The 27,464-nt window shown below is 39.8% G+C and overlaps 1 protein-coding gene across 6 annotated transcripts in view; it reads right to left on the bottom strand.

Moving 5' to 3' along the window:
- LIMA1 (LIM domain and actin binding 1) overlaps positions 1-27,464 on the bottom strand; it is a 94,335-nt gene that overhangs the window by 59,433 nt on the left and 7,438 nt on the right. For 4 of the 6 annotated variants that reach the window (XM_047740872.1, XM_047740874.1, XM_047740875.1 and 1 more), the window contains exon 2: positions 1,310-1,451. In XM_047740872.1, the coding sequence (XP_047596828.1) occupies positions 1,310-1,428 (119 nt within the window). In that variant the 5' untranslated portion in view covers positions 1,429-1,451. Of the gene's footprint in view, positions 1-1,309; positions 1,452-18,290; positions 18,314-27,464 lie in introns of those variants that run through there. The other 2 variants (XM_047740873.1, XM_047740877.1) reach the window with 1 other exon arrangement.

Here is a 27,464-nt window from a genome sequence, read left to right as displayed (position 1 = left end):
ACGTGGAAGGTAAAAGGACCATGCAGTCTCCCTCCACCTTCACTCTACCTTAAGCAGCAACCAAGGTCAAGAGCTTGGAAGGGCAATGTTTTCCACAGAGCAAGTACATGATGCATTTGTTACTGAAGAAAAGGTGACATTGTAGATTACAGAAACCTCCTATTGGTATTTAGCTGTATGCTAGATAGAGCTCCCAGAATCATTTTCTTCAAATCTTGACCATCTTTTTTCCCTTAAATGTATAAGAGCTTCCTATTAATTAACAAGCCCTACTCATGAGGTAAACCTACCACCTGTCCTAAGCTCCTCCTCTGTTTCAGTAAAATCAATGTGTTTGCCATCCCTAGAATATTATTTACATATCCTATCCCTTCTACATCTGTTGGGTGCCTATTCTGTTCCAGTCACCGTGCTGTACATTGCCATACACATGCTAGGCATATAAAATCAGCAGGAAAGGGACCCTCATATCAAAGAACTCATGGCCCAAGCAGGGGGGTCAGCAAACTTTTTCTTAAAGGATCAGATAATAAATATTCTAGACTTTGAGGCCATATGGTCTCTGGTCTCTGCTGCAACTTTGCTCCTGTAGCATGGAAGCAGCCATAGACAATGCACAAATGGATACGGCCATGTTCCAATAAACCTTTATTTAGGAAAATGGGCAGCCAGCAGGCCAGAGTTTGGCCACAGAGTTTGCACTGTTCAGCAGAATGTTATGCAATGGGGAAATGTTTCCGTGATCTCCAATATGGTAGCCACCAGCTACACTGGAATGTGGCTAGTACAGCTGATGAACTGAATTTTAAATATTATTCAAATTTAACTAACTTAAATTTAAATAGGTATATATGTAGTGGCTATTTTATTGGGTAATGCAGATACAGAGTATGCCTAACACTCCCTTCAGCTAAATCAAAACTTGCCTCAGAACTCATCTCAACTGGAAAACCTTCCTCACTAGCTTCTGCCCATGAGCGTCACTTTCTCTCCCTTACTCTGTTCTGGTCCCTACTCCCATTCATTTTGTATTTGCTGACACTTTGCTTAAGAGCTATATGTTTTATAATTACCTTTTGTGTTTATAACTTTTTCTTTTCCCAACCAAAAAAAAAAAAAAATTCCAGGATAGAGAATGTGTCTCCTGATTATTATCATCCTTCTCCACAGTGCCTTGTATGATGCTTAAATTTCAGAATGTGCTCAATAAGGCCATTTTACACCCATGTACTTCCTTTACTGATTTCTCTGACAGGTGGTAATGTTTGCTCAAGACAGATGGTCCTTTTGGACCAGGATCAGCACTTACTTGGAGAATATTTCTACAATAGCCGATGACTTGTTCTTGTTGACAAGGGAAAGTTCTTTGGCTGTTACCCTCAATGATACTGAAGTCCATTGCCGTCTATTAAACGGAGCTGATTCCATCTCGTCTACAGATACTGAAATACCTATGCAATAAAGAAAGTCAGAATGTTAGACACAGAAGAGGATCCTCCAGCATCCAAGGACTGGCAGTAGTGAGCCTTGAGAGAATAGAAAGCCCTAGACCACCAGAACCACACTCCTCTACTGGTTCTCTCAAAAACTATAACCTTGGTCAAATGATTCAATATCTGGGTTGCAGTTTCCTGTAAAATGAGAAGGTTAGACCAGATGATCTCTAAGGTCTCTTTCAGTTCCATCATTTTATGACTGACCTCACTGTGCAAACATCAGTTGGCCTTCTCCTGAACTTAAGTCTGTTCCAAAGTCACATTTGGAGTGAAATATTTCACTCTTCTGAGTTACATCCCAGGGGAAGTACAACTGGCATCTCTGTAGATTCAGATCCAAATTAGGTTCTACCTATATCCAAGTTTCCTCTGGCTGCTCTCTCTCCCCAAACTCTGCGGCACTGACCACTTGGTTTGGAGAGAGAGCTGGGGACACCTCATGGTATCATATAAAGAGCAAGGGTTTTAAGTCAAGATAGATTTTACTTGAAATCTTAACTTTTGTTCACCTGAACGAACTGTATAATCTTTTCAGTTTTAGTTTCTTCTGCTTAAAAAGGAGAATAATACCTACCATTACAGGTGTTTTGATATGGATTTAAGGAGAGGATGTTTTAAATACTAAGTACATTTTAATAGGATTAAGAACATTTTAAGTATAATATATTAGGATTGGCTTTTGTTAGAATTCTTATTATTTTTACATTTTAACCATCTTAACAACTGGGGGAAGTATAATGCACTTTATTTTTTTTTTAAGATTTTTAAATTTATTCATTTGAGAGAGAGAGAGCGTATGATTGGGGAGGGGGCAGAGGGAGAGAGAGAGAAGCAGACTCTGCTGAGCAGAGAACCTGACGCAGGGCTCAATCCCAGGAACCTGGGATCATAACCTGAGCAAAGACAGATGCTTAACTGACTGAGCCACCCAGGCACCCCAGTATAATGTACTTTAAATTCAGAGGACAAAACCCCTATTCTGAAATTCTTTTCTAAAATCCCTTAGAGTCAAAGAATACATAAAGCCATGCTCCTGAAATCATCCAGTCTCTACGCATTAATCTAGGTTGTTTGGTTTTTGTCCCAGAAATTACCAAAGGAGTTTTTGCCCTACTAATTACCAAAGGAGTTCCAACCTTTGTCCAGAAGAGGTAAGATTAGAAATGAGCCAATAGTTTCCTTATTTGAAGAGTGAAAACTACTACTCACCGGTCTCTTGACTACCACAAAACATAACTGATCTGACAGAATGCACAGTTCATCAGGTACTGCTTCTAACAACCTTGACAACAATGGAACACGGTGTGTTTGACCAAGCAGCTTGGGCTGCCATTTCACACTAAAAGTCCTGTGATGCGAACTAAGTAATCAGCCACCCTAAAAGTCCACACCATTTTCCCACCTGTAGTACTCGTTCATTCTTCCAATTCAAGTATTGTCTGAAAATAATGCTAATTTTATTGTTTTTGTTTACTTGTTAGTCCCCATATTGGAAGGTAACATAGAAGCCTCTCATGGTAAGGAGGTCTGACATTAGAGACAGATGCATCTAAATGGGAGTTTGGGCCATTCCTAAAACTTAGATTTCTCATCCATAACAAAAGTACTTCCTTCATAATACCCTTATGAGGAATAAATAAGATAAAGAAGAAAAGACCGTGACACAGAATAAGTCATAAGTGTTGGTTTTTAATAATATCTCTTTTCCTGGATAAAATAATCTTAATTTTACCCATGTTTTGTTTTTTTTAATTATTTTATTTATTTGAGAAAGAGAGGACATGAAAGCAGGGAGCGGGGCAGAGGGAGAAAATCTCAAGCAGACTCCATTCTGAGCCCAAAGCCCAGTTCGGGGCTCAATCTCATGAGCCTGAGATCACGACCTGAGCCAAAATCAAAAGTCAGATAGAGGGGCGCCTGGGTGGCTCAGTGGGTTAAGCTGCTGCCTTCGGCTCAGGTCATGATCTCAGGGTCCTGGGATCGAGTCCCGCATCGGGCTCTCTGCTCAGCGAGAAGCCTGCTTCCCTCTCTCTCTCTCTCTGCCTGCCTCTCCGTCTACTTGTGATCTCTCTCTCTGTCAAATAAATAAATAAAATCTTAAAAAAAAAAAAAAAAAAGTCAGATAGATGCTCAACCAATTGAGCTGCCCAGGGGTCCCTCTACATATGTTCTTTGAAGTAAACTTGAATGTACAAATAATATATATTTGTTTGTCTACCTGCTTTCCAGTTTGTATCTGACTCACCAAACATTGTCAGCCCTTATTCTAATGAGAGAAAGACACAAAAGCAACAAACAGTTCAGCTAAACTTAGTCATGTAAAACTACAATAATGACCCTTTGGGCCAAGTTTAGGAAATACCGAACAACACTTTAAGACACTGTTTGGTACAACTGTGCTTCCAATGCAGATGTGGGTATAAATGGCAGTGCTTCTACAGCAATTAATTCTGGATCAAAGGAAAAAATATAAAGGATATGTTGTCAAATTTATTTATAAAAAGGAAAAAATCATTATTTGAGGGACTGGGTGTAGCTTAAAAAAAAAAAAGGAGTATAATTCCCAAGTCTAATTCCATGGTTTTGATTAATCTTGGCCAGAAATCCAAGAAAAGTTAGAATATCTATCTTGGTATATGGCTAGGCTAAGCATGCTTTATATTCAAGGAATGAGATAGCTCACACCCTGACCATACTTCCCTTTACAGAAGCAATACTGTTAACTTCTTAACAATGTGATTAGCACCCTACGAAACAGATAAAGGTAAGAATCAGAATATGATTTTTGATAGACTCTGGTATCAGGTTAATGAGTAACTAGCTACTTTCTATAAGGTATAGGGAGATGGCCTGGCCCAAATAGAGTGTAAAATCTATTGACTGGGGGACGCCTGGGTGGCTCAGTTGGTTAAGCAGCTGCCTTCGGCTCAGGTCATGATTCCAGCGTCCTGTGATCGAGTCCCGCATCGGGCTCCTTGCTCAGCAGGAGCCTGCTTCTCCCTCTGCCTCTGCCTGCCATTCTGTCTGCCTGTGCTTGCTCTCTCTCCCTCTCTCTCTGACAAATAAATAAAATCTTAAAAAAAAAAAATCTATTGACTGGGGGCAGGTTCCCTGCTCAGCAGGGAGTCTGCTTCTCCCTCTCTCTCTGCTCCTCTCCCTGTTCATGCTCTCTCTCTCTCTCTCAAATAATAAAATCTTTATAAAAAATCTGTTGGCTTGCTGACATGTACACAAATAATCATAGCACAAAGCTGAATGTGGTTAGAGGTAATGCGAGATCTAGGAGTAGGGGATCTGATTTTCTGGCCTGATGGAAGGGAAGGGAAGAGACATCAGATTGACTTGGGACTTAGAGATGGATAGAATTTCAGCAACTGAGGGCAGGAGGAGGAAAGTATATCCCAGGTAGAGTCAACAGCATTACACTGTCAGGGAGTTGAATAGCATAGAATACTTCAAAGGAGTTGACTGTAGGAACATGGGTAGTTGAAGATAAGATAGGGAAATAATGGGGCCAGAATGGGAAGAGCCTTGGAAACCGTGTTAAGGAGTTGGGGCCATGGGGCGCCTCGGTGGCTCAGTGGGTTAAAGCCTCTGCCTTCGGCCCAGGTCATGATCCCAGGGTCCTGGGATCAAGCCCCACGTTGGGCTGTCTGCTCCGCAGGGAGCCTGCTTCATCTTCTCTCTCTCTCTCTCTGCCTGCCTCTCTGCCTACTTGTGATCTCTGTCTGTCAAATAAATAAATAAAATCTTAAAAAAAAAAAAAAAAAAAAAGGAGTTGGGGCCATATTCCAATGGTGGAAAGAACTAATCTGTGAGCGAGCAGAGATAAGGACTAGTCTTAACATGCCACTCCCTAGCACAGGTGACCTTCATGGCAAATCAAAAAAATAATTTCCCTGAGCCCCACACCCACATCTCTAAGATAAGAGTTTTAGGGTGGATCACGCAGAGTCTCTATGGTGGAACACAGCAAGTTTCTGAAAAAGCAAGTAACATAATGGGAAACATGTTTTGAAAGCTGATTCTGGGAGCACCTGGGTGGCTCAGTGGGTTAAGCCTCTGCCTTTAGCTCAGGTAATGATCCCAGGGTCCTGGGATGGAGCCCCATATCGGGCTCTCTGCTCATCGGGCAGCCTGCTCCTCCCACCAACCAACCTCCCGCCTGACTCTCTGCCTACTTGTGATCTCTGTCTGTCAAATAAATAAGTAAAAAAATCTTGAAAAAAAAATCAGACTCTTGGAAAGAAATGAACAGATTACAACTTCTACTTATATGAAGTACATATCTCACTTAATTCTCTGAACCACTTTATAAGATTGGTTTTATTGTCTTATATATATGACGAAAAACTAAAATTCAGAGATATTAAATAATTTTACAATTATCTCTTAGTTATAAAGTAGCAGAGCTGGGATTCAAATCCATATTCTCCTTGATTTCCAAAGTCAAAGAAATCTCTTTGATTTCCAAAGTCAAATTCCTTCCACTACTAGTAATGAAAAATGATTAAAACCATCATTTTAGCTACAGTAGAAAATTGGGTAGCAAAATTTTTGAACCACCTAGCTGCAAACACATACAAACTATCTCTAGGTAAGACTATAGTAGCACAGATCTTTTCAGAATGGTCAGCATCAGAGATAAGAATTGGTTCTTTCAGTGAAACTTAGAGTTACGTTGGGCCTACCCGAAATACTCTCCATTGTCAATATTTTTATTTTTGTGGACTTGAATTAAAGGTGTGATAGCTCTCCTTACATACCCACACTCTCATAGATGGAAATCCCATTCTCAGACTTTAGAACAATTTTGTTAATTCTAGAAATCTTGTTAGGAGTGAGAGGGGTAAAAAGGGGGATGGTGGTGCCTGGGGGGGTTCAGTCACTTAAGTGTCCAACTCTTGATTTCAGCTCAGGTCATGATCTTGGGGTTGTGAGATCCAGCCCAACACTGGATTCGTGCTGGGTGTGGAGCCTGTTTAAGATAAGATTCTCTCTATCCCACCCCTCTGTCCCTCCCCACCTTCCTTCCTGCTCTCTAAATAAATAAATAAATAAATAAATAAGAAAAGCATGTACTGGAAAGACCTATCTAGAAGGAGGTATTCAATTTGGGCTGCAAAATCTTTTAACATTTTTTTTTTCCAGAGGCCCATTTGACTTTAAGATCCAATCCATTGCATTACTACGTACTAATAATAAAAAGCACTATCACTTAGTGGACACTTACTAACTCATTTAATTCTTATTACAACCCTGGAGTTAGTGTTATTTCCAGTCAAAAACAGACAAACAAAAAACTGGTCCATTGAGGTTAAGTAATTTGGCAGAGGTCCCATAGTTAATATATGGCTCAGGCAGAAGTCAGTGTTCAGACTCCAAAACCCAACCTCTTAGGCCAAATGCATTCTACTGCCACTTCAGCTGTGATGGAAGAATTGCTGGACTGGTTGTCAATTGTGTGCAAGAGTTAAAGGAAATGGGTATAACACAAATAACTAAGATTTTTAGCCTCAGAGATTGCAAGGACAGTGGTTTAACAAACAATAATGGGATAAAAGATAACTGTTTTCTAAGAAGGAAGATACCTTCAGTTTTAGATACATAGGACAGATTTTAACATCAAGAGGGAATCTTAGAAATCAAGTAACCAAGTCTCCCTTTTTACAGCAAGAGAACTGAGCCACATAAAGGTCCAATAATTTTCCCCATATGAGAGCCAGGGTTCTAATTACCAGTTCAAAGTTCTTTTATCACACTTGGTAGCTTGAGGTAGGATAGCTAAATGTCCTATGGCTGAGTGGTAGCCTGGAGATAAAAATCCTTTAAACAAAGGTTCTTTAAAGTTTAAGGGTTGGGCGATGACTCACTGGGAAATTTGGTCCCAGGTATGTGCTTCCCTGAGCTACTGCTGAGGGTGAAGCTTGCAGCTGCTCTAGGAAACCTACTCTATAATAAATTCATTTACAGACTTAACCTAACTAAGCAAATTGTCTTGCAGAATTCATGCTTGGAAGAAAGCAAATGAGCTGCCACTAATACAATCCTGTTCTTAAAATATAATCTCCTAATCTCATCATATCTTTCTCCCTCTCCCTCTTTACCACCCCCCACTCCCAGGAGATAGTTAATTGTGCAAGAGGTTGCCTGAACACAGCCTCAAAAAAAATTAGAACAAAGTATAAACTCACTTGTTAAAAGAAAATGTCATTTTTAGAAACATATTGTAGTGATTCAAATTTTTTCTTTTCTTTTTTAATAAAAAATTCTTTGTGATTTGAACGTCAGAGAGCAACTAAATTAAAAGGAAAAAACCAACCTAAAAGAACTTCAAGGTGCAAAGGGAAACTTTAAAAAAAAGCACATGAAATATGTTCCCACATAATTTTTTTTCAGAATATAAACTACATTTCTTTTTATTTCTCTTTTTCCTTCCTTCCTTCTTTCCTAAGTAGGCTCCACACCCTGCATGGAGCCCAATATGGGGTTTGAATTCATGACCCTGAAATCAAGACCTGAGTCAAGTGTCAGATGCTTAACCAACTAAGCCACCCAGACACCCCTACATTTATTTCTGAGGCCATATATATATATATTTTTTTTAATTTTTAAAAAGATTTTATTTATTTATTTGACAGAGATCACAAGAAGGCAGAGAGGCAGGCAGAGAGAGAGAGAGAAGGAAGCAGGCATCCTGCTGGCAAAGAGCCCAATGTGGGGCTCGATCCAAGGACCCTGGGATCATGACCTGAGCCGAAGGCGAGGCTTTAACCCACTGAGCCACACAGGGGCCCCATATATATATATATATATATATATATATTTAATTAATTAAATTTTTTTTTACAAAAACAGTGACTAAATTCACACACTTGGAAACGCTTTTGACAGTTAGTAGTTCTTTTTAACTTATTTATAATTTTTAGATATATACAAGCTGCAAAGATAGTACGAAAGTTCCCATGTAACGTTCACATAGCTTTATCTTATATTATCATAGCACACCTATCAAAATTAAGACTTTCCACTAAAGGGGCACCTGGGTGGCTCAGTGGGTTAAGCCTCTGCCTTCAGCTCAGGTCATGATCTCAGGGTCCTGGGATGGAGTCCCGCATTGGGCTCTCTGCTCAGCACAGAGCCTGCTTCTCTCTCTCTCTGCCTACTTGTGATCTCTCTGTCAAATAAATAAATAAAATCTTAAAAAAAAATAAGACTTTCCACTAAAGTCTTCTTTCTGTTCCAGGATCCTACACAACATTTAATGGTCATGTCTTAAGTCTATTCCAATCTCTATGACAGTTCCTCGGTTTTTCCTTGCCTTTCAAGAGCAGGATACTTTTGAAGAGTACTGTTTAGGTATTATGTAGAACGACCCTCAATTCGGGTTTCTTTGTTCCCCTGGTAATAAGAACCTAATAACACTCCTTGAGCAAGTAGTTGATTCCAGAGCTGGGGCGGGGCAGATACCAGATGAGCCTGGGACATCTGGCAACACTCCAAAAAAAAAAAAAAAAAGGTTTTTCCTTTTTAAAATCTGATGCTTTCTCAGACTAGACTGAAGTTACAGAATTTTGGGGAGACTACTACAGAGCTGATGTGCCTTCTTCCTCAGTGTATCCTGTCAGAAGGCACATGATGTTGGCATCTTGTTACTGGATCATTTGGTTAAGGAGCTGTCTGCCAGGTTTCACCACTGTAAAGTTACTATGCTTATCTTTAGAATTCACAAATATTGGGGGGAAGATACTTTAATCCTATTCCTTCTTAAACGTTTACTCACTAATTTTAGCATTCATGGGCTGATCTTGCCTTCAGCAATTATTATGATGTTTTAAGGGGGATTTTCTATTGCCCTCATTTCTTTTGCATTTATTAATTGGAATTCTTCTATAAGGAAAAATTGTCCTTTCCCTCTTGTTTATTTATTCAGTCATTTATTTATAGTAGGATAGACCCATGGATATTTATTTTATTTCCTGAGTTATAACAATTCTTGGATTGTTTTATTCCCTGGCTAATTTTATTTTGTTGCTCAAATTGTTCCCAGCTTTGGTCACTTGGAGCACTTTCAGCTTGGCTCTAGTGTCCATTCAACGTGCCACCACTTTTTTTTTTTTAATGCACATTCTTACTTTTTAGCCCTATAAGATGTTCCAAACTCATCTTTTATTTGCACGGCCCCAGCCCTGAAATCAACCACTTCTCCAAAGAGTCCTGATTCCTTTTATTGGAGAAACCAAATCTGGGCATTACATGTGCTCACTGGTACTGAGATGTCACTGCTTCTAGGCTGTCTTGGGGGACAGAACCAGGAATATATGTATGTATATTAACTCACATATATAATACACATATATATTTTTATATTCATCTCTATATCTGTGTGTTGGTATGTATGTGTATATATAGATACACACACACACACACATAATCTAGCATCACAAGATTCATTCTAGCATTCCTTTTATTTTTATTTATTTATTTATTTTAAAAGATTATTTATTTATTTATTCGACAGAGAGAGAGAGAGAGACATTACAAGTAGGCAGAGAGGCAGGCAGAGAGAGAAGGGGAAGCAGGCTTCCTGCTAAGGAAAGAGCTAGATGCAGGGCTCAATCTCAGGACTCCGAGATCACAACCAGAGCTAAAGGCAGGGGCTTAACCCACTGAGCCACCCAGGTGCCCTCTAGCATTCCTTTTAATTGTAACTTCTTTCTCTGAAAGGGAGAAGCCTAACTCCATAGAATTTTGACATGAAAAAAGAATTTCCAAAATTATGCCATTACCAGTTCCTATTCCTTTGATACACCATATATTTTTTTACTCTACCTCGAATGTTATCCCTTCCTCAATCTATTCATCTTTCAACACTCCAGGAAAGAATACCTCCTCAAAGAACCCTTTCCTGAACTGCCCTAGTCCTGTTCCCAATCAGTATAGGTCGGTCCCTTTATCTTACCATAATTTATAAATTCTACTTGTTAGAAAGATTCTTGAGATCAGAGGACAGGTCTAATTTGCCTTTTACACTCTTGGCACCTAATACATTGCTTTCTAAATAGAAGGAACTTTATGCCTATTTTGAATGAAATTGCATGAAGGTTTAAAATTTATCCAAAACACTATCAATACAATAGAATGAATGCTTATTACACAGTCTTAAGTCTAGTTGTTGAGAAAGTATGTATCATTTTTTCAAAACTGTGAATTAGCAATTTTACCTTATTCAAACTTTGAGATAAACTTAAGGGAATGAAAAAAAAAATGGAACCAGTAAATAACTTCAAATACTGTACATAAAAGCCTCACTACTCAATTATTCAGCAAAACTGTATTAGGCAAGTCTAAGGAGTCTGTTAGAATTCTCATTGCCACTGATCTTGGAAGAGTTTTAGCCAGGTCTCTGTAGAAACATGTATCCAAGACAATAAGAAAATTGTAACAGGATGCCTGGGTGGCTCAGTTGGTTGGGTGACTGCTTTCGGCTCAGGGCATGATCCCAGAGTCCTGGGATCGAGTACCACATCAGGCTCCAAGCTCCATGGGGAGTCTGTTTCTTCCTCTGACCGTCTCCCCTCTCATGCTCTCACTCTCTCTCTCTCTCAAATAAATAAATAAAATTTTTAAAAAATTGTAACAATGATCAAATTTCCAAGGGTCAACAAGGATGTAGATGTTTGCATCAAGACAAAATCACATCAGTAACATCTTGTCTCTTTTTAAAATCTCCTTTTAAGGATATTTTGTTCTTAAAAAACACTATGATGCAGAGCCAGAGTAATGAAAAGGAGGTTGCGTAATTCCGAGAAGCAATTTTACTTCTGGAAACTGTTCACCAAAGAATCAGAGCCACTTTCACTGGGCGCTTATGAAATTTACCCTTAGTGATTCACACTTTACCACTCCAGAGAGAAGAAAAGAAAGCACACTTAGATATATCCCCTATCCCTCCCTTCACCTATGTCTGGGAAAAAATAACTGTCAATGACAGTCTACCTGAGCTTCCAACCTTTCCCTCTGTCTTTACAAAACTTCCATTTCACCTCTACCTTGGACTTTGTCTCTATCTAAAACGTGCTTTCTTTCTTTCTTTCTTCCTTTTTTTTTTTTTTTCTTTAAGAGGTGGGCATGGGGAGAAGAAGAGGGAGGGAGGGAGAATCTTAAAAAGGCTACACACCCAGCATATGAGCCCAACAGGGAAGGGCTCCATCTCACAAACCTGAGATCTTCCCCAGCCATATCAACAGTCAGATGCTTAACCTACTGAGCCACCCAGGCACTTTCATGCTCACATTTCTGACATGTGTGTTGGTGTACACACATCTGAAATTTGTATATGTATATAGATTAAATAAATAATCCTTTTTTCTCTTAAGGCTTTTTTCTCCTCAATCTATCACCTCAACCTTGCTCCTACCTTCACAGCAAACCTTAGTCTCCAAATGTTCATTGTTTCCTTTTCCTCATCTTCCATTCATCCCTCTGATCACTTGGGTCTGGGTTCTACTTCTACCATCCTACCGATGTTCCTCTCCTAAAGACCTCCTGCTGTTAAACCCAAGGACTATGTCTGTTTTTATCATTCTCTGTTGCCATTTGAATTGAATAGTCTCTCATTTCTGAGACTGTATTTCCCCTTGGTTTTTTTGGTTTTGTTTGTTTGTTTGTTTTTATTTTTCTTAACTGGAACTCTCCTGTTTCCATTCCTATCTTTCCAACCAATTTCAGTTTCACTCTCCCTCTGCTGCTCACCTCTATTCCTAGGCATTACCGAAGGGTCTGTTTCTCTTCTCTCTTTGAGTGAGCTTAGCCACTCTTGAATCATCAAAGGTCACTTACACCAGATGATATTCAAAGCTTTTTGACTTCCAGCCCTAGAATTTCTACTGCATGAAGAACAGCTTCATATGTCCCATAAATCAATAACATAACGGAGTCCAAATCACATGTGTCACCCTCTCTTATCTCCACTCCTCGAATTAAGTTTATTTCACTACAAATAATTTTTCACCCAAGATGAGCTGGCATATACATTTTTGCTTTTATTAAATAAAATGAAGTATAGTATGATATAACAAAAGAAAAGAAAGACTTACAAGCTCTTACTCTGCCTCTTTCTAATTGTGGAGACCACTGGCAATTTAGTCACCTCTAGTATCACACCACCTACCTTAGCTCGTCAGAAGTTCTACATAAAATGTCAAACATAGTGACATACAGAGGAGAGAAAAAGGCAGAGAAGCTAAGAGTATAGAAAATTGAGTAGAATCTAGCTGTTGAAATCTCACACCACTTACTAGGTGTGTGATCTTGGGCAAGTTGTACTCTGTCTCAGTTTCCTCATCTGCAAACTGGGAATAAAAGAACCTACTCCACAGCTTTGTATTGAGCATTAAAACAAGTTCCTATATGTCAAGTATGAACAACACTACCTAGCACCTAAGAAATCCTCAAAATGTTTTAATACTATTATTAATTAGTAAGCATTATTTTACATGATACTTTCTTTAACGTGTGGACTTTGCACAAATTTTTTCTCATATCTTTAGGCAGGCTCAGCTTATCTCTCTTGATCCCTTGTCTTTCTTCAGACATATTCCCCACTGTCTAAAAATGCTTTAGACCCTCCCTGGCCTTACACTACCAGTCCCAGCTAGAAATGACACTTCCTTCCAGATACCCTCCTTGAGCCCCAAGGCTAGGAGATTCCTCTTAAGTCCCCAAAGTACAGATCTACTCCTGACACTGATTACACTGTATTTTTTTTTTAAATCACACTGTATTTTACTCTCAGAACAGTGCCTGGCATATGGTGGGTACTCAATATTTGTAAAATAAAGGGAGGAATACCAGGGGTTTGAAATTGTTTGTTGGATTCAACTGTTTTTATAGGCTAATATTTTGGGGGAAAAAAGTGAACAGCAGGCTGTATTTATTTATTCCAAGACATATTATTTGAGATTATAATAAATCAGTGGATATAGCCATCAAAAAATGGTTTCTAGCACCCAACTCAGGTAGAATAATAATGAACCTTATCAATACAGATTGTTTTAGTTAATTCCCTCTGTTGCTATAATTCAGGTGTTTTCTTACAAATGTTTATTTTCTATTATATCTATTTGGCTTTCGAACCCTTAATTTAGTAGGTCACAACCTTGAGTAAAATAAGAATCACCTAGGAAGTTTGTTTTATTGTTTTTCAAGTATGATATTAATTTTATTCTATTTTCTGTATAACTTCAAGTACATAAAGGTGTATTTCCACAGGCCTCAGGAAATGGGTAGAAGTCACAGGACAATCTCTTGTCCCACCAAAAATGTTGCATATTTTGGTAAGTGTCCTAGAGAGAAAAACTGTAATTTACATTAGCAATGCTATGCAATATTCTTTTTTTTTTTAAAGATTTTATTTATTTATTTGACAGATAAAGAGAGAACACAAGCAGGGGGGACAGCAGGCAGAGCGAGAGGGAGAAGCAGCCTCCCCACTGAGCAGGGAGCCCGATGCGGGACTTGATCCCAGGACTCTGGGATCATGACCTGAGCCAAAAGCAAACTCTTTTTTTTTTTTTCCTCAAAGATTTTATTAATTTATTTGACAGAGAGAGATTACAAGTAGGCAGAGAGGCAGGCAGAGAGAGAGGAAGGGAAGCAGGATCCCTGCTGAGCAGAGAGCCCGACGTGGGACTCGATCCCAGGACCCTGAGACCACGACCTGAGCCAAAGGTAGCAGCCCAACCCACTGAGCCACCCAGGCGCCCCAAAAGCAAACTCTTAACTGACTGAGCCACCCAGGCATTCCTTATTCATTTATTTGACAGAGAAAGAGAGAACACAATCAGGAAGAGTGGCAGGCAGAGGGAGAGGGAGAACCAGGCTCCCTGCTGAGACTCAATCCCAGGACCCTGAGATCATGACCTGAGTAGAAGGCAGATGCTTAACTGACTGAGTCACCCACGCACCCCACTATGCAAGATTCTTATATAAAACTTAAAACCAGGCTGCAATGAAGATTTTAGTCCTCTGTTCAGGTCCCTGGACAGAAATCAAAAGCAGTTGAGCATGACAGGGCAAAGGAGGCAGTGAAGATAGAGGATAGGCATGGGAGGAGGAAGGAATTCCAGAATCCTTGAAATGGTGTATTTTCTTTTTCTTTTTTTTTTTCCTTGTTTAAATCATCTCTGTAGGAAGGTGCTGGGCAGGGATCCCAGAGAAAGAAGAGGTCCAAGACTCCTTTCACTGGCCTGGGTGCAGGACACTGCCACAGCACCTGATGCAGGAGAATCTCCTCTCTCAGTTTCAGGCAGATCCAGAATGGAATGCAAAATAAAAGGAATGCTTATAAGGAAACAATTTTTCTTAGAATGCTAGATGGCCAGGCTTCAGCCTTTGGTCCAGTGCAACCCCTGCCTCACTTGTCCACAGTGAAAAGTCAGTTTGGTTAGAAGAAGCAGCTAGAATCACACCAGCCTCTGCTACCTTAAAGCTCATTGTTAGAAAAAGATGAACTTGTGTGAATATTCTGATCCGCTGATTCCTGGGGATTGCTTAATTCTTCCCCAAACACTGTTTGTTGGTCAAATAACCCCCAAAGGCTGAAAGCCAAAACACACCAGTCTGGTGTAGTTTCCTTAAGAATGGACTGAGGGTGTGGTTGAGCTGACAGGGAAAAGATGTACCTTCCTGGGGAAGATCAGCTGCCCTGCTGTCCCGCCCTAAATTTTAGCCTGAGGTATATTTTAGTGAGGGCAGGTAGCTGCGCTTCTCAAAGTAGAGAAATAGTTTAAGAGCAGAAAGGTAAAAGAAATCTAAAAAAGAACCATAACCATCTTTTTTTTTTTTTTAAGATTTTATTGAGAGAATGAGAGATCGAGAACATGAGAAGGGGGAGGGTCAGAGGGAGAAGTGGACTCCCCGCCAAGCAGGGAAACTGACGTAGGACTCAACCCCTGGACTCTAGGATCATGACCCCAGCCAAAGGCAATCACTTAACCAACTGAGCCACCCAGGCGCCCTAAAAAAGAACTACCTTTTTTTTTTTTTAATTTATTTATTTGACAGAGACACAGCGAGAGAGGGAACATAGCGAGAGTGGGAGAGGGAGAAGCAGGCTTCCTGCCAAGCAGGGAGCCTGATGTGGGGCTCGATCTCAGGACCCTGGGATCATGACCTGAGCTGAAGGCAGCTGCTCAACAACTGAGCTACCCAGGCGCCCCAAAAAAGAACCATCTTGATACAGATTTATCCCATGGTATGAAGGAGAAGGCAAAGAACCCAGTGGCGCTTTGCTTATCCAGCTATTTCTGTCACTGTGGTTACCAACTTCTGCCCATTCCAAAGGGTCTTGAACCTCTCAGGGACTGGGAATTCATTAAAGTCATCACCTTCTGTAGGAATGAGGACTTTCACCTCAGATTTGGCTCTGGCTGTCTCATAACCCAGGGAATTCTTGCTCAGGGAAATGTGGCAGCCCTCTGTTTTGTTGATGGAAAAGGCTTGACCCTTAACCCATGACCTGAACTTTGACATCCCTGCTGTTGATTATCTCCACAATGCCCACCAGGTCACTGAACACCAAACTGAGTTTCTGACAGTTAACTACTATAATGGAGTTAATTTCGCCCTTGATTTGCAATGTCGTATTGACACACTTGTATATGTCAGCCACCTGTTTCATCTCTGTGTCATCAGTTACCAGGTTGGAAACATTCTTGATTTTCCACTCTCCAGGGAAGTTGTTTTAAACACTGATTTCCGGGTCCCATCCCACAATTCTGACTCCTTAGGTTTGGAGTAGGGCCTGGGAAGACAACATTTTAATAAGAATCTTGAAGTGATTCTAGTGTCAGTGGTTTCCCTATCACATGTTGGAAAACACTGAAATAAAAAGGTTTAAGACCCAGATGTATTCCAAGAAAAATAGAAAAACAGAAGCATAAAAGATTTTTATATTGCTTACTTTCAAATATTGCCATTCAAGAGGCGCCTGGGTGGCTCAGTGGGTTGAGCATCTGATTCTTGATTTCAGCTCAAGCTGTGATCTCAGGGTTGTGAGATGGAGCCCTGCTCAGTGGGGACTGTCTGCTTAAAGATTCTCTCCCTCTTCTTCTCCCTCCACTCACATGTGCGTTCCCTCCCTCCCTCTCTCTCACAAAGAAATAAAGTTTAAAGAAAAACAAAAACCAAAAACAAAATGAAGCAAACAGAAAAGCTTGCCTGTCCAGCAGGCACAAAATTACTCTGTAGACTAATGACTTGTGATAACAAAATTGTGTTTTTTTCATTCTTTTTGTCTCTAGCTTGATTTATTGCTGAATTTAAAGCGCTGCTTAAGAAAAGTATACACAATTTTTAAAATGGTATCTGAGCAGAAATTCCAGTTTATTTTTACCTACCACATATGAGGGCAGCTAAATTTGAGATGTCAAAAGTTAAAGCGGGAAGCCAACAGACTTGGGCTCTAATCTTTCATCTGCAACTAATTAGCAGTATCATCTGCTAAGACATATCTCAGGGCCTCAATTTCCTCTAGTATAAAATGAAGGGGTTAAAATAGCCTAGTATTTTTCTAATTGCAGGTCACAATTAGTCAGTTGTGAAATCAATTTTAACAGGTCGGAACCAAGATGTTTGCGCTAAAGAAAAAGAATAGAATGAAATACAAAATGTCAGGCTGCATCACACAGAATTTAAGTATTCTTTTATAAAGCTTTTGTTTCAGTTATTTGTGTGTGTATAACTGGGTAAGAATGTAAAGTATTTCTTACTGTGGGATGTGGTTTAAAAAAATTATAGTTTGACAAGTGTTGGCAAGGATGTAGAGAAATTGAAACTCTCATAGACGCTGCTGACGAGAATGTAAAATGATGCAGTTGCTTTGGAAAATAGTTGGCAGCTCCTCAGAGGGTTAAACACATCATTATCATCTGATCCTGCCACTCCACTCCTGGGGGGAGGAGGTACACGCAGACAGAGAAGTGAAAAAAGAACACATGTCTACACAAAAAGTTGTACAAGACTGTGCACGATGCCATTATTCACAATAGCCCCAAGAGGAAACATTCCAAATGTTCATCAACTGATAAGCAGATAAACAAAATGTGGTCTAGCCATATAAAGGTATAAAATTTGGCCGTGAAATGGAATGAAGTACTAATACATCCTTCAACATGGATGAACCTTGAGAAAATTATGCCAAGTAAAAGAAACCAGTCACCAAGATCCTATATCGTATGATTCCATTTATATGAAATGTCTAGAATGGGCATACCTATGGAAACAGAGAGGAGATCGTGGTTGACTAGCCCTGGCAGGGGAGTTGAAGGGGATTGGCCTGACTGCTAAAGCGTATGGAGTTTTTCTGGGAGGTGATGAAAGTGTTATAAAATTGATTGTGGTGATGGCTGCACAACTCTGCGAATATATCAAAAACCAGTAACCCGCACACCTTAAATAGGTAAATCGTATGGTATATATTTCAATAAAACTGTTATTTTAAAAATTATAGATTGAAAGCCACTAGACTAGATGATCGATGATCACTGAGGCCCCTGGGAATTCTCAGGGTGCCCCAACCCAGGGGCACATCACCTATCTTCATATCCTGGTTATTTGGAGCCAGAGCAGTGCCAGGGGAACACCTGCTGATTCCAGTCCAGAGTCCAGGGCTAACCAGATGCACGGCAACCTCTCTGTGCTACACTTTCCTACTGTGTAAAATGAGGCTGACACATCTAAGCTACAGGGTGGTTCTAAAAATAAAAGGAGAAAATAAAGGCAAAACAGTACCTGGCACATTGCTTGAGGAAAGAGCCAAATCTCGTCTGTCTTTTTGGATGCCTCTGTGTCTAAGAAACCGAATAAATATTATTCTAAAGGTTTAGTTAATAGATTATATATTTGGGCTTAGTTTAGTTTATATGTCATTTTAACAAGGCCTGTGTCATAAGGCTCTGATTAAAATAACTCATAAACTTAACATAGTCTTCAGCCGTTTGACTTTTTTTAGTGCTAAATTTACCCTAATATTATCTAATGGAGGTAGTAATACTAGTAAAAGAATTAGTGGTCTCTTTAAAGCATGAAATTTTTATTTCATAATGACTAGGAAAATTACCTATCTCCTCTTAAATGACTTTTTTTTTTTAAGATTTTTATTTATTCGACAGAGATCACAAGTAGGCAGAGAGGCAGGCAGAGAGAGAGAGAGGAGGAAGCAGGCTCCCTGCAGAGCAGAGAGCCCAATGTGGGGCTCGATCCCAGGACCCTGGGATCATGACCTGAGCCGAAGGCAGAGGCCTTAACCCACTGAGCCACCCAGGCGCCCCACCTATCTCCTCTTAAATGTCTGTTTTAGACATGTGAGCAATTAGTTTTTGTAGCTTTTGCCCACAAGTCAAATTAAACAGGAATCTTTTTTTTTTTTTTAGTATAAATGTAACCAAATTGCAAAAAGGAAAACTCCAGATATAAATATGGGGACTTAATAAGGTTCTTGTTGCAATATAAAAGTTTTCAATCTTTGATTAAGTCAGAGGTTTTCAAAAAGTGTTTCAGCAGCCAAGGCAGAATTCCCAAGCATCCCTCAAATCTCCCCACACCACCAGCCTCCTTCATCCTCTCCTTTCCTTTGGGGAACCTCACCTCCACAGTTCTCCACAAGCACCCAAACTGGGGCTGCCCATTGTTCATTGCCTATCTTCCTTGTCAGAGTGATTGGTCAAGAAATGGGCCTGCCTAGCATAAATGATTATGTGGAAACATACAATGTAAGAAACCAAAGTCTCTGCCTCCTCTCGTATACTCCTTTCCCCAGGACAATCTGACTTGCCAAAGGTAACCTTTGTCACACTTTGGAGTATAAACTTTCTGATATTACCTATACGTGATAGTAATAGCAAATGCACAGCACAACAGGTCAGTCACTGTCCTAAGCATTCTACATATATTATTTTATTCTCACAACAACTCATGAGATCCTACAGTGATGCCTAGTTTACAAATGAGGAAACTGTGAGGTACAGAGATGTTAACACCAACATATAAACACATACATTTTTTTTAAATTAGTGATTTTATGTTAATGTGCTATTCAGCAATTATTTATTTCCTCTTGGACATCTTCCCACACAGGAGAGGACCTATAGGGAAGGCCACATAGATGAAGGAGGATATATAGATCTACCTCAGCCTTTCAGTACCAAATATTATCTCACTCTGTAATCTTCTATAACTTATGTAACCTGGTCCCTGTCAATGAATACACAGGTTGCTTAGGTTCTTCATAATTAAGAACAAGACTGCAGTGAACATTTCTACTATTGTCTACTTGGAGGTGTGTGCATCTATGGTATAAATTCCTGGGAGCAGCATTTCTAGTTGAAAAGGCCTATGCAGTAAAAAAATTTTAATGTACATTCCCAAATTTTCCTCCAAAAAAGTTGCATCAATTTATATTTGAACCACTAGCTACATGAAAAAGACTATTTTCCACACTCTTGTGAATACTGAGCATGCTTAATCCTTTTTATTTTTTTCCAATCTGCCAGATGTGTGAAAAATGGTACATTATTGTTTTAGTTTTCATCCCTTTAAAATTGGGGGGGGATTGTTGAACATATTTTCAAATGTGTGCTGACCCCTGAATACTTTATTTTTTGAAACTACATTCACTTCTTAAAATTGTTTATAAATTGTTTATTATCTCTACACTTAATTACTTTTTAAAGTTCCACAAGGACTTTCTTAATATCATGTGTAACTCCTTGGACAATTCATATTGCCTCTCACAGCAGCTGTCCTTTCCTGGTGTCTGATTCCTATCCAGATCTCATTAACATTCTTTCCCAACAGAAACATTGCTTGACTTTACAGATGAGATGGTTTCTGTAGAGTTCCCTTCTGTAGGGCACCCACCCCTTGTTGGGTCACCAGTGCACAGTCCTTCAAGAAGCCTAACTGACACCAATAATCCAAGCATTAAAATCACTGTTTGGGGTTGTGCTTCAGCTGCTACCCTCAACTAGCCAATCTAATGCTTCTCAGTTGTGGGGAGCTGAGGGGGTGATTGGAGAGGGCGGTGATGGAGGGGTTGGGGAGGGTGCTATGAATATTTGATCATCTTTGGAATCTCAATCTCTCATGGGGAGTCCAAACACTTCTAATTTTTCTTAAAACAGTTCCCTATGATTCCAATGTAAAAATAGCATTGGAAATTTAGATTTGGTTTAATCCCAGCGTTATTGGGCCTCAGCAAGGAGGCAGACACTGGCTCTAATCCCCCACTGTCTAGATGGACTGTGTCAAAATCAGGTAAAAAATCTAGGCCACCTTAGCATAAGCCTGGGAATTGGTTATTTGGCACTGGTCATATGCAAGGTAAGTCATTCCATTTGACTTTATTCCCCTAGTCTTTATGATACCATGAAAAGACCATTATTCTCATCTTACAAAGAAAGAAACTGAGGCCCAGAAAGGTTAAATAACTTGCTCAACATCACACAACTAGCTACATAGTATGACAGATGTCAATGTCTAATGACTTACTGCAAAAACACATGTTCCTGGTATTTGCGGGTGGTCTGGGCCAGGCTCATCCTAAGTGTCTTGAAACTAGACAGGCTAGTTCAAATGCCCCAGCCTGTTCCACATCAAACCCATTCTGCCCCTGGTTCTTTTCTGCTCAAGTCACTATCTTCAGTCTACCGCTAACTTATTGGGTAACACTAGGAAAATTACTCTAAGCCTTAGTCCCACCATCTCTCAAATATTCCTTTAGCTCAGCGCTAAAATAAGTGCTTAATAAAGTGAAAGTGGTAGCACTAATAAAAACATCAAACACTGGGACAGCTGGTTGCCTTCAGCTCAGGTCATGATCCCAGAGTCCTGTGATCGAGTCCCATATCAGGCTCCTTTTTTTTTTTTTTTAAAGATTTATTTATTTATCTTTTTGACAGAGATTACAAGTAGGCAGAGAGGCAGGCAGAGAGGGAGAAGCAGGCTCCCTGCCGAGCAGAGAGCCTGATGGCGGGCTCGAGCCCAGCACCCTGAGATCAGAGGCTTTAACCCACTGAGCCACCCAGGCGCCCCCCACATCAGGCTCCTTGCTGAGCAGGGAGCCTTCTTCTCCCTCTGCCTGCCACTCCCTCTGCTTATGCTTTCTCTCTCTCTCTCTCTCTGACAAAGTAAAAAAACAGAAAAATCTTAAAAAAAAAATAGAGAACACTTACTGAACACTTATCATGTGTCAGGTGCTATTTTAATTGTTTTTGCATATATAGGTTTCTTAATCCTGGGGTGCCTGGGTGGCTCAGTGGGTTAAGCCTCTGCCTCTGCTCAGGTCATGATTTCAGGGTCAGAGGGAGCCTGCTCCCCACCCCCACTGCCTACTTGTGATCTCTGTCTGTCAAATAAATAAATAAAATCTTTAAAAAAATAAGTTTCTTAATCCTTAGAGTAGCACACTCGAAATATTATTGTCCCACTTTATAGATGAAGAAACTGAGGCCCAGAAAGGTCAAATAAATTTAACTTATTAATTTTTTAGGAGGCTGGGATGAAAATAAAATGACCTCTAGCACAAAGAATAAGCCAGAAATTCTATTCTACTGTACACTATATTTCAGGCAACTTATTTTTGTTTAATTAGCAATAAGAAAAGAGGATCTCTACTGTCATCTCTGAGAAAGTGGCAATGACTACCAGGAGCACCAGATCTGCTTAAAACCTTGACACCATTTCTCTGTACCTAAAAGTCTGAATCTCTCTCAAAATCTCTCCCTCTCACTGTGTAAGGATCAAATTATAGGTATTCTCAATACTTCTGTGAAAACTCTAAATAGAAAATGATATATAACTATCCTACATGGCTTCTATTACTTTATTACTTTATTCAGCAGTTTGAATATCTTATCTTCTTGTACTTTTGAAACCCAAATTAGCTTTTTACATAATTGTGGTAGTCTTCATGTATCTTATTTGGACAGGTAAAAGAGTAACCTCCAATTACAGCCTTTAAAACTGACTTTGCTCTAAAATTTTTAGGTCACAAAGAGCTACCCAAGAACCTTCCTAATCTTTTTTTTCTTCTTTAAATTAAAAATCACCCTATATTCTCCAAGTTTGATTCTACCTCTCAAATCTGATTTGTTATTTATCTGCTTGGTTCTTCTTCCTCCTCCCCCTCCCCAGTTGATAATTAACTTATTGTAAGGACGAACATAATCCAGTGGATTGAGGTTTTTTGTTTGTTTGTTTGTTTTTCAGAATTATTCACACATAGTAAGAAAAATCTCTCAGTAAGTAGAAAAACAGATAATTATATCAGTAACTTCATATTTAAAGTGAAGAGAAGAGAAAGGCATACTTAACTTGAAAAAGAATGTGGAAATTTATAATCAACTAAGACTGTTACAGAAAGCATAGTTTTACTCTGAATAGCCTGTTTCTCCTTCAACCTTTGCACCATTCCATGCTTTTTAAAATCAGATGAGTCATGTATCAGTGCCTGGTACAGTGTAGAAGCTCAATAAAAATCTGTCATATGAATAAAAAACAGTTTTATGTTAGTTCTCAGTTGCCACATATCTCAACAAAGGCCCACTTACATAACTGAATGTCTATAAACCACATGCTCACAAGTCTTGTCAATTACATGCTTAATTAACACAGAGTAGCTAATTAAAGAGTCTTCTTTACAATGTCAAACCAGAAGAAATATGTACACTTATTTTAAGAAGGCTGCTTCCAGTTAAGGATATAACCCCCTTATACAAGTCCTTTATGCTTAATAATTAATCAAGTTTTCTCCATTAATTACAGGGCTTCTTAGTTTCATGCCTGGCCATTTCCAGGAAGGACCTGGCTTCCATTCTTCTTAGCTGAAATTTTAGATGATGTGTTTTTTTTTTTTCAGGACTTGCTTAATCTGAAAAGCCAGTTCAGATCAATTTAACCAATCCCTTTAAGCAGGAGGAGAATTAAAATGAGTTTACTGAAAAGTGACTCTTCTCTAGGCAAGTTCTCTAATCTCTTCTTTCTGTACAAACCTGAGAAGCTACCCCAGAACAATGCTTTCATCAAGGACGAGCATAGCTGAAGCTGATTAAACAAAGACAGACCACAGAGCCACAGAAGTGATAAAATTTTGCTACTTATCTCAATCAATGCTATGCAGCTTATGTCTTAGAGACTGGTCACAAACATCTTAATATTAGTGGTTTTTTTTTTTTTTTAAGATTTTATTTATTTATTTGACAGAGAAAGACACAGCGAGAGAGGGAACACAAGCAGGGGGAGTGGGAGAGGGAGAAGCAGGATTCCTGCAAGCAGGGAGCCTGATGCCAGGCTCCATCCCAGGACCCTGGGATCAGGACCTAAGCTGAAGGCAGATGCCTAACGACTGAGCCACCCAAGCACCCTAATGTTAGTGTTTTAACTACACTTTGTTTACCTTCTAAAAATTACATCAAATGATGATGCTGTTTTAAAGTTTTTGAGAGGCATTTATTGAGTAGTGGTCTTTTAGTTGGCATGGGGGAAGTCAATCAACTTCTTTGGGTCTCAGTTTCTTCAACTCAGAAACATATTTACAAGGGATGGTTGTGAGGATTACCAGTTTTTTTGTTGTTTTGTTTTATTTAGAGAGGGAGAGAGAGAATCTCAAGCAGACTCTATACCCCCGTGCAGGGCCTGCTGATGCGGGACTCAGTCTCACAACATTGAGATCATGACCTGAGCCGAAATCAAGAGTTGGACACTTCACTGACTGAGCCACCCAGGTGCCCTGGGATGGTTGTGAAGATTAAATGAGAGAATAAAACTAAAGTACTTTGAAAACTATAAGTTGCTATAAAAACTATTGTAATTTTTAATAAAATTTCAAGTCAGTTTCAAGAAAAAAAAAAAAAACAGAATTAAAGAATAAGTCTATCTGGGGTGCCTGGGTGGCTCAGTCAGTTAAACGTCTACCTTCAGTTCAGGTCATGTTCTCAGGGTCCTGGGATTGAGCCCTGAATTAGGCTCTGTGCTCAGCAGGGGATCTGCTTTTCCCTTTCTCTCTGCTCCCTCCCCAAAAGCTTGTGCTCTCTCTCTCCCTCAAATAAATAAATAAAATATTTGTTTAAAAAAGAGAAGTTTAGGGGGCCTGGGTGGCTCAGTGGGTTAAGCCTCTGCCTTCGGTTCAGGTCATGATCTCAAGGTCCTGGGATCGAGCCCCGCATCGGGCTCTCTGCTCAGCAGGGAGCCTGCTTCACCTCCTCTCTCTACCTGCCTCTCTGCCTACTTGTGATCTCTGTCTGTGTCAAATAAATAAATAAAATCTTTAAAAAAAAAAAAAAGAGAAGTTTACCCAATGAAGAGATATTAGAAGAAACTAGAACTGATGATTTCAATTGTCTGATTTAACCAGACATTAACAAGAAACCCCTTGTCTGAAGCTGTTGCTAAAAATCTTTCAAATCAATAGGTATGTAGTAAGAATACTGAACATAATTTCATTTTTCCTTGAGGATTCTAGGTAGTTTTCTTATTTTTCTTCTAGAAAAGAAAAGCTTAAGAAAACTTTTGGTTGCTTGAAGATTCTAGTTAGTTGGATTCTAGTTTTGCCGTAAGTTGTTTTGTCAGTTGGATTCCAGTTTTGCTTGCTTTAAAAAATGCAGTGAGAGGGCACCTGGGTGGCTCAGTTGGTTAAGCAATTTCCTTCAGCTTAGGTCTTGATCCTGGAGTCCCAGGATGGAGTCCCACATTGGTCTCCCAGCTCCATGGGGAGTCTGCTTCTCCCTCTGACCTTCTCCCCTCTCATGCTCTCTTTCACTCTCTGTCTCTCAAATAAATAAATAAAATCTTAAAAAAAAATGCAGTGAGAGCTAAAGGACTAGTACTGGGCAGCAGTAACAACCCTGGAAATAGATGCTGACAGTGGGAGTGAAATAGTGGCCTGGATCCTGGGAACACCTTGGAAAACCTGCCCTCAGAACTGAATCCTGGCGATCCCAGCCTCCATTTGTCCTGCTCCCTTCAGAAATCCTCTGAGGCTGCTACCTGTTTTGACCCCAGATGGAACCACTCAGCTGTTGTCTATTAAACAACAACAAAACTTTGGATTGCAAACCAAAACAAGACTTGTTAAAATAAGAAGTCTATCTTCAAAGGTTTATTCATGCATTCAACAAATGCTTATTGAGGACTTAGCATGTGTCAAGCAGTGTTCTACCTGCTAAAGGTATAGCGTTAAAAGGGACAGACAAGGCCTCTGCTCTCATGAAGCTTCCATTCTACTGGGGAAACAGGACAATTAAATACGGTGACTAGTGCAGTGAAGGAAATACAAAGAGAGTAACAGGAGTGGTGGTAGGAAAAGGGCCAGATGCTTTAGATAGCCTTCTGGGGAAGGCCTCTTTGGGAGAATGACATTTGAGCTGAAACCTGAATGATGGGGAGGACATAGGCAGCCAGCCAGGGGAAGAGAAGAGATGTGGGAGTTTTCAAGATGGAAGAAATAGCAAATGCAAAGGCCCTGAGGTAGGAATAATATGGCTGGGGAGTGAATGAAAAGTATGAAATGATGACAAAGCTGAGTAGCAGCCAGATTTAATAAAGATTTATAAGCAGTGGTAAAAGATCTTAATTTTATTCTAAGTGTGAGGGAAAGCCAAACATTTTTTATGTAATAGTGCTCATAAGAAGAGACATATTTCATATTCTTTATGATATTTAATTGCCTATTATATGTATAATGACAACTCAATAAAAAGGAACAGCAGAGTTCTCAAACTCAGAAGACTTACAACCTTTCAAGGAAGCAATAATTCATAAATAATGACAGTACTGAGGTTAAAAAAAATGAAGTAAAAATAAAGTGCTAAGTGAAGACTGGGTAGGGAGCCACTGATTAAATAGAAGAAATTAGAAAAGGCTTTATTTTTTTTTAAAGGCTTTATTTTTAAAAGGAGCATTTTATTTGAGCTCCTAAGGAAAAGGATTTAAGCAGGAGTGGGAGGAGGGAGAGGAGCCTGAGGCTGTGGGAACTGCATGAGCAAAGGCACAGAGGCAGGAAGGGACAGGGTGGGTCCAGGAAACCATGAATCACTGTGTGGCTACAATGCCAGGTGGGTGGGTGGTGATGTGGGAGATAAGCCTGGAAAAATAGGCTGTCAGGGTGTGGGAGTGGGGGTCTTGAATGGCATCCAGAGAAATTTAGATTTAATTTACTTGGGCTTTGCTTTCCCTTAAGTGTGTAAATGAATCTTCTGTGGTACTTTGTTAAAACTGCAGATTCCCAGGCCCCATTCCTCCAAATACAGTGATTTGTAAGTCTGTTGGGACCTGGAAATCTACCTTTTACACTAATACTACAGGTGATTCTAAACAGGTTATCAAGGGAACCATACTTTGAAAACCAGTATTGTGTGTGTGTGTGTGTGTGTGTGTGTGTGTGTGTGTGTTTGACAACTTTGTACTAAAAGGGGAAAACTGTAGCCAATTCTAAGGACTTTAGCAAAAAAGGGGGGTATGCATTAGAACAACAACAAAGAGCCACTATCACTGTTGAGGTAGAATCAACCAAACATGGCAACATCTCCCAAATGTGGGAAAAGAGGAGGACTGGGAAGTCTGGATGGCTCAGTCAGTTAAGTGTCTGCCTTCAGGTGAGGTCATGGTCTCAGGATCCTGGGATGGAGTCCCACCCTGGGCTCCCTGCTCAGTGGGGAGTCTGCTTCTCTCTCTCCCTCTGCCATTCCCCCCGCTTTCCAGCTTGTGCACACACACACTCTCTCTCTCAAATAAATAAATAAAATCTTTAAAAAAAAAAAAAAAAAAGACCGAAGCGTTCAAGACAACTTCAAGCTTTCTCCTTAGGGAAACGAAGTGGACACAAGTGCCTAGTACACAGGAAATATCTACATGGTCTGCCAGGTAGTCAGAAATTCGGATGTGGAGCTCAGAAGATATGCAAAGGAACTA

This window comes from Lutra lutra, chromosome 8 (assembly GCF_902655055.1).
Source record: "Lutra lutra chromosome 8, mLutLut1.2, whole genome shotgun sequence".
Classification (NCBI taxonomy): domain Eukaryota; kingdom Metazoa; phylum Chordata; class Mammalia; order Carnivora; family Mustelidae; genus Lutra; species Lutra lutra.
This window is presented reverse-complemented; position numbering and strand designations above follow the sequence as displayed.